This window comes from Monodelphis domestica, chromosome 1, assembly GCF_027887165.1.
Source record: "Monodelphis domestica isolate mMonDom1 chromosome 1, mMonDom1.pri, whole genome shotgun sequence".
Taxonomy (NCBI): domain Eukaryota; kingdom Metazoa; phylum Chordata; class Mammalia; order Didelphimorphia; family Didelphidae; genus Monodelphis; species Monodelphis domestica.
In genome coordinates this window covers 49,706,672-49,714,913 of record NC_077227.1, presented here as the reverse complement: position 1 = coordinate 49,714,913, position 8,242 = coordinate 49,706,672, and the positions used below count along the sequence as shown (strand labels likewise).

General features: G+C 43.4%; 1 protein-coding gene across 1 annotated transcript in view; it reads right to left on the bottom strand.

Annotated features, from left to right (window-relative positions):
• Positions 1-5,970: 5,970 nt before the first annotated feature.
• Positions 5,971-8,242, bottom strand: part of LOC100029908 (cytochrome P450 1A2) — a 13,486-nt gene continuing 11,214 nt past the window's right edge. The window contains exons 6-7 of the mRNA XM_007478167.2: positions 8,144-8,230; positions 5,971-7,744 (exon numbers count right to left, since the gene is read on the bottom strand). Coding sequence (XP_007478229.1) covers positions 7,447-7,744; positions 8,144-8,230 — 385 coding nt within the window. The 3' untranslated portion in view covers positions 5,971-7,446. The remainder of the gene's footprint in view (positions 7,745-8,143; positions 8,231-8,242) is intronic.

Here is an 8,242-nt window from a genome sequence, read left to right as displayed (position 1 = left end):
AGGAGAGGGACACCTGATTACTACAATGACTACAATGAAATCAGTTCAAACAACCCTGAAAAGGTAACTGGACTGACTAATCAGATAATGAAACACACCTTCCCTCCTCTTAGTGGAGAGGTGGAGGTCTATGGTTGCAGAATGTTGTATACAGTGCCCAACTCACTCCTGCCCACCAATGGTCCTGCTACAGGGTTAGTTGGTTCTACTTATCTGTTACAAGGGCCATTTCCACCCTATGTCAGGTGGAAACCAGCTTTCCTCTTCTTCCTCCTCTGTTCTTTCTGGACTCTGTCCCTGGAGCCACCCAGGGCTCTGACAGGTGAGCTATCTCCTCTTGTCCAGAGCTAAGCCTCCACTTTACTTCTCTGCCCTGCCTTTCTCAAACCCTTTGCAGCTGCCCTTTGTGGTTGCCCTCTCATGCTAGAATATAAGCTCCTCAAGGGCAGGGATCCTCCTTGTACATAGTCAATACTTAAATATTAGTTCATTTATTCATTCAGTGAGCTGGTGGGGATCCATTAGGAAATGATTATGACATTTAAAAGACACAGCAACAACAATAAAATTCTACTTATTCTTCAAGATGTAATTCAGTTACCATCTCTGACCTTCTTGTTGGTAACTCTCCTAAAGATGGTTCCCTGTTTTTTTTTTCTACCAGGGGAGGAGGGAATAAGAATTTCTATAGTGCCTGTTATGTGCTTTATATATCTTTGATCCTCACAATAAGCATGTGGGGTAGGTGCTGGTATTGTCCCAATTTTTAAAATTTAAATTTGTTTGTTTGTTATATTAAAATTCCCCAGTAATTTCCTCTCCCCCTTCCCCACATTAGAGAAGGCATCATTTGACAAAAAGATTATTATCACCATTTTATGAGGAAACTGAGGCAACCAGAGGTGAAAGGACTTGCTCAAAGTTACACAGCTAGTAAGTATCTGAGTCTGAATTTGAACAGATATCTTCCTGATTCCAGGCCCAAGTCTCTAACCACTGTACCATCTAGTTGTTTGTGTGTATGCGTGTGTGTGTGTGTGTGTGTGTGTATATGTGTGCGCATCAGCCTTAGCATACTGTAAGTAAGCTGCCTTACTAGACTCTAAACCAGTGATGGTGAACCTTTTAGAGAAAGAGTACCCAAACTGCACCCTCATGTAGCATGTGAGCCTTCCCCTTACCCCAGACAGGGGAGGGAGAAAGTACTCCCACTGGGCTTCTGGGCAGAGGCGGGGATGATATCCTTAGGCTTGGTGGAGAGGGAAAGGGAGCATTTCCCTCCAGCTTGTGTACCATAGGTTCACCAACACAGCTCTAAGCTCTTTGAGGGCAACTGCCCATGTCTTAGGTTTCATTAAATCAGTTATCTATGAAATGGTAAGGGGTCAGACAAATAGAAAATATTTTGGTCATGATCATGAGTCAACTTCATTCCTGTCTTCCTTCTTTCTCATGTTACTGGCATTAAATTGCAGCTCCACCAGGGCAAAGATTGTCTTTTACCTCCCTCTGTGTCCTTACTCCTTCCCACAGTGACTGGCATAGAGTAGTGGGTGTGTGGTTTGCATGGTCGATGCTATCTGTCCAAGAATCTCTTCATTCTCCCCATTTTTCTCTTATTACCTTGCTGATTATTAATGTAGCCTTTCAAAGAAAGATCAATCTATCGATTCAAAAAATAGAGAAAGAGAAAAGCAAAAGTGATGATACCAGGACATCGGATGATATGATGGCAGAGTTGGAGGTGTAGGATTTAAATTCATGTTCAATACTCCAAGTGTAAATAAAAAGATAATTATCTAACAAAATAAGACCACGTGACCAAGCTCTCCTTGCCTGTTTTAAAAGAACTGCTGGCACCTACTCAGATTACAGGAAGTAGAGTGTGAGAGATGGGGTTACACCAAACTTATATCCTCCCTACATCAGCACACAACATGAGCAGGAAAGTGGGGTGCTGGGAATTGTAGTTCAAGAGTACAGAAATGAATTACCCAGAGGGGCTGAAGAGAACTTTTAGTCTACTCATTTTTTTCTTTAAACCCTTACCTTCTGTCTTAGAATCAATACTGTATATTAGTTCCAAGGCAGAAGAATGATAAGGGCTAGGCAATGGGGGCTAAGTGACTTGCCCAAGGTCACACAGCTAGGAAGTTTCTGAGGCCAGATTTGAACCCAGGACTTCTCATCTCTAGACCTGGTTCTCAATCTACTCCCTCTGCTGCTCCCTACTCCCTTCATTTTTAAAAATTTTTATTTAATTGATTAATTAAGAAAAAATTTCCATGGTTACAAGATTCACGTTCTTTCCCCTCCTCTCACCCCTCCTCCTGTAGCCAATGTGCAGTTCCACTGGGTTTTACATGTGCCATTGATCAAGACCTATATTATTGATATTTGCACCAGGGTGAGCATTTAGAGTCTACACCCCCAATCATATCCCCATTGACCCATGTGATCAAGCAGTTGTTTTTCTTCTGTTTCTGCTCCCACAGTTCTTCCTCTGTATACTCTCTTCATTTTACTGAGGAAGATCTTAAGTCTTAGAGCTGACTCAAAGTCACACAGCAAGTTATTGATGGAAGCAGAGTTTGAATTCAGGTATTCTGACTCCCATGGCCAGTGGTCTTCCCACTATATCACCAGCAAAGAAGAGCTTTGTTCAGAAATTAGATTGTGGGGAATGAGGAGTCTAGGGACCTGAAATGGGACAAGGAGGAGAAGGTGGCCACTTGGGTGCACCGTTGGGGTTGGGCTTGTGACCCTTCCAACCTCCAACACTTCCTTCTCTACCACCTTCCAGGACCCAGGGAGGAGAACAAAGTCGGACTACTGGGCCACAGCCAGCCCTATCCTTTGGCTCTTAGCCTCAGTAATAAGAGCCTTGTCAGCCCAGGTTAAAGATTGGCCAAATATTCGTGAGAAGCAGGCTGGCTGGGAACCTGGGGTCTTCTGTACAAACAGAAATGATAAGTCAAAAAGTGAGACTCCGTGCCAAGTGAGGACAGGAGATACCTGAGGAGGGGGATGCCCATGGAGGGGCTGAGTGATCACTGGGCTACCTACACCAAGGAGGGCCCAGTGCTGGGGAAACACCCAGCTCTATGTGTCTCTTCTGCCTAAATAACCTGCTTTCTTTGGGGTTTCTCCTCATCCAGGTTTCTCTAGAACAGGGCCATATCTTCTCCAGAATCAGAATAGCAGATGCCTGTGGGTGGGGGCCTGTGTAAGCATTTATTCCCTTCCCACCCACTCCCACCTTTCATTTCCCCCCACCCCCACCCCACCACCTGGAATTCCCTAAGGGCAGAGCTGTGTCTCTTGCAGAGCTAAATCTTCACCTCCTTCCTTCCTCTACCACCCCAGCTCTGTTTCTCTTGGCTGACATTCATCTCTCTGGGCAGAGCAGAGGATCCTTGAGAAGGGGCTTTCCTTGTCTCCCTCATCAGCTTGGATGCTTCTGTAGGTGAGCTCTGGCTCACATGCATATAAGGGGTGCTTTGCCTATAGGATTCACAAACAGATCTCTCCTTTTCTTGATTCTCCCCTTTCCCCCCTTATTCCATATTAACCCTTTCCCAGGCAGCTCCCCGCTCTCCCTTTATTCCAGAAGATACCCTTAGATCTGACCAGATGAAATCTGGCCTCATACACTTCCTAGCTGTATGATCCTGAGCAACTTATTTAAATTGCTCCAATTGCCTAGCCCTTACCTCTCTTCTGTCTTGAAATGGATAATGAGTATCTATTCCAGGACAGCAGGTAAAAACAAAAAGAATTAGTACCAGAGTTGAGAATAGAACAATCCACTGGATTTTCACTGCCCCAGCTATTCTACCAATGAATGGATGGATGGATGAAAAAATAAGTGAATGAATGAATGAGAAAAATTTTTATTAAGTGCTTACTATATGCAAAGTGCTGGTGATACAAATAGAGCAAGCAAGACAGCCCCTGCTTTCAAGGAGTTCACATTCTATAGAAGGAGTAGAGATATATGGCAGGTTTCCACACAAGGCAGATGGAAAGCTCTAGTGGTCCTCAGGGTGCAGCAACAAGGAAGATGGAAATGTCTCTTCTTTAATGTCATATCCATTAATCACATCGTATCTGTTTCTGGTAGTGAAACATTTGACACTGCCAACGGGAGAACATTTGATGGCGAGAACTTTTTTTTCTGGGTCTTCAGTAGTTGTGGTTTCTGAAAAGGGATGGTTGGAGCTTCTATCAGAGCCTCCATAAGTTGATTCTCCAACTGATGGCTTTGTGTGTGTGTGTGTGTGTGTGTGTGTGTGTGTGTGTGTGTGCGCTACTCCTCTGGCTTCAATATAGTTGGTGAGTGGCTGTTAGTCTGCAATCCATGCTAGGGGTGTTGAGAATGGTGAGGATGGTCGGCCCCTTCTCCAAGGGTGTTACTTCCCTCCATAATACCCATGGGGACTAGGCTGGAATCAGGGTCAGTGATCTAGACAAACACAGTTATTCCCAACTCTCCTCAGTTCAGGGTCTTTGACTGCCTCCACTGGGACCTGAGAGGAGGTAGGTGATGGTGGGTGGTTTGACTTAATTAGCATGTGTATTTTCCTATCTCTCCCTTAGGATGCCTCATTCTGTTTATCACCTCTCATTCAGTACATTATCTATTTTATTTTCTATTTATAGTTAATTTTCCATTATTTATACTAATGAAAAGGAACAAAGACCTAAATAACACGAGAAAGTGAATTAAAAATATGAAAATTTGACTTGGCTCCAAAGGCCAAGTATGTAATGACAACATTTCAAAAATAGATGTCTGACTTTTCAACAGTTTCTTTTTTATCTTTTTATTTTCTAATTAGTTTTCTAAAATGTTGAGTTCTAAATTCTCCCCTCCCTTCACTCCCTCTCTGAAACAGAATCCTCAATTCCTAAAATCCCTAAGCAATTTGTTATGGGTTATACATGTGATATCATGTAAGACATATTTCCATATTGGTCATGTTATGGAAGAAGACACATATTTTAAAAAAAAACCATGAAAGAAATAAAGTGAAAAACAGAATGCTTCGATCTTTCTTCAGACTCCATCTCTCTGAAGATGAATAACATTTTTCATCATGAAATCTTCAAAATTTTGTTGGATCATTGTATTGCTGAGAATAGCCAAATAGACCATCTTGAAATATTGCTGTTACTGTGTACAGTGTTCTCCTGGTTCTGCTCATTTCACTTTGCATCAATTCATGTAGGTCTTTCCATATTTTTCTGAAATCATCCTGCTCATCATTTCTTTTTTTTTTTAAACCCTTACCTTCCATCTTGGAGTCATTACTGTGTATTGGCTCCAAGGCAGAAGAGTAGTAAGGGCTAGGCAATGGGGGTCAAGTGACTTGCCCAGGGTCACACAGCTGGGAAGTATCTGAGGCCAGATTTGAACCTAGGACCTCCCGTCCTTCTCTAGGTCTGGCTCTCAATCCACTGAGCTACCCAGCTGCCCCCTCATCATTTCTTATGGCATAATAGTATTCCATTACAATCATATTCCACAACTTGTTCAGCCATTTTCCAACTGATGGACATCCCTCGATTTCCAATTCTTTGCCACCACAAAAAGAGCTACTATAAGTATTTTTGTACAAATCTTCCCCCTCCCCCAGCCCTTTAAAAAATCTTTTTGGGATATAGACCTAGTAATGGTATTGGAGGGTCAAAGGGTATGTAGTTTTATAGACCTTTGGGCATAATTCCAAATTACTCTCTAGAATGGTTGGATCAGTTTTAACAGGATTTCTAACCTCAAGTATCATTTTTGTAGATAATGTTTGCCTAGATTTTTAGCCAAAAATTTGATAAAGCTTTTAGGCTATTCTTTTGTTAAAGATGGAGAGATTTAAGATCAATGCAGGGGTGTGCTAGAACCAGGTTGTACCAGTGAAAACTTCTTGTAAAATTTTCATTGTGAGCATTTATGACTCAGAAACTGTCAGATACTACAAATCAGGGCTTGATTTATTGTTTTGTGGATTGTTTAGACTTAGGAAGGGATAGAGAAAATGTTAATTATGCAGTTTATTTTTTTTTAAACCCTTACCTTCCATATTGGCTCCAAGGCAGAAGAGTGGTAAGGGCTAGGCAATAGGGGCCAAGTGACTTGCCCAGGGTCACCCAGCTGGGAAGTGTCTGAGGCCAGATTTGAACTCAGGACCTCCTGTCTCTAGGCCTGGCTCTCAATCCACTGAGCTACCCAGCTGCCCCCTAATTATGCAGTTTAAACAAAGAAGTGTAACATGAATATATTCCCCCTTCCCTAGAGCTGGTTGTTAAACATTTTCCAGCTCACCTCTGACTAAATGATAGTATAATTAGATGGATTTGGAATTAATTGTGTAGTGGCATCCAAAGAATAGTCATTAATGTTTCCAAGGTATCTTGTCTCCCACAGGGTATAATATGGGTCTATACATGAAGTTGACATTTTACATTTCTCTCAGTGACTTGGATAAAAGCATTTAATATCATGCTTATAAAATTTGTAGATGCTCAAAGATGGTAAGGGGTAGCTAACACGATTGGTGGTGGATAAGAACATTGGTCCAACCTGAGCAAGATGACATTAATGGAGATAAATGCTAAGGCTTCCACATGCTTCCACATGGATTCCAAACCAGCTTCCCAAGTACCATGTTGGAGAGACACGGCAAGAAAGTAGTGTGCGTGCAAATAATCTGCGGTGTCTTTGTGAATTATGAGCTTAATACAAGTTAACAATGCAAATATATAGCCGCAAAGCTAGCTCCATGGTAGATGATGGAACATCTGGATTGGGCCCTAGTCAGACCACATCTGGGGATCTGTGTCCTATTCTGGGTGCCATATTTTAGGTACAACATTGAGGAGCTGGACAGTGTCTCAAGGAGAAAAACCAGGTGAAAAGTCTTGGGGTTTTGGCCATAGGAGGATTAGTACAAGGAATGAGGGATAATTAGTCTGAAAAAAAGACAGTTCAACAGAGGCATGATAGTTTTCTCTAAATATTTTCGGGGATTTCATATGGAAGATGGATTAGATTGACTTGCTTGGCCCCAAGTGGCAGAAATTAGATGCAAAGAGACAAATATAGACTTGATATACGAAAGAACTTTCCAAGAGTGAAAGTAGTCCAAATGTGGAGTGAGCTGCCTTTGCTCTGGAAGAAGGTGGGTGCCCCCAAATTGAAGCACTTTTGGCAAAGGCTTGGGGTGACTTGTCAGATATTCTATAGAAGATTTGGGGAAAAGACCGTCCCCCTCCAAGAATGAATGGATTTGAATCATAGAAGAAATGAAAATGAGTTAGAGAAGCAATGTGTGTGTGTGTGTGTGTGTGTGTGTGTGCGCTCACACATCCAAGCTTGCCCCAGTAAGAATGAACTGAGAGAAAACTGAAGGAGAGGAGCCCATACCCCAGCCTTGGCAAATGGGCTTCTCAGCCCTTCCTGGAGAAGCGTGGCCGGGCCTGGAAGTGCTCACAACGGGGATGTTTCATGGTCAGTCCATAAGTTGGGGTCATATCCACCTTCACACCAGAAGGGACACTGAACTCTATCTGATGCAGCAGGATGGCCAGGAAGAGGAAGACTTCCCACCGGGCAATGGTCTCCCCGATGCATCTTCTTTTTCCCAGGCCAAACAAAATCACCTTCTCACTCAGGGCCTTGTTGACAGTTCCATCTGCACTGAGGAATCTCTCTGGCCGGAACACCGATGGGTCCTCCCATAGTTTCCTGTCACAGGAAGAGAAACAGAATTTCAGGAGATAGGTCAGGGCTGCTAGAGCCCCAGATCCAGACTAGTGCTGGGGAGTGGGGAGCAGGGGCATTGGGGTATGTGGAAGATGAATGGCCACCTTGCTCTGGAGACCCTTTCAATTTCCCCAGGAGGCCAGTCCAGCAGGGGCTTGAGCTCTAAGGTCCAGCCTTATGAGATCAGACCAGTTGTCTCTAGACAGATGCATCTTCTACCCCAATATTCCACATGTTGGACAGAAAATAGGAAGGGCTGCTTTAAGCAGGCCTCAGGCTTAGATGGCCCCTCAACTACACTCACCATTGCCCTTGACTGATGGACGTAGATAAATCAAAGCCTCCCTGCCCAGACCCTACCAGGTCCCAGGGAAGACTCACGGGTCATGGTTAGTCTGCCACTGGTTCACAAAAACACAGGTCCCCTTGGGGATATAGAAGTTGTTTAGTGTTGTGGCTCTCGTTGTGCTAAAAGAGACA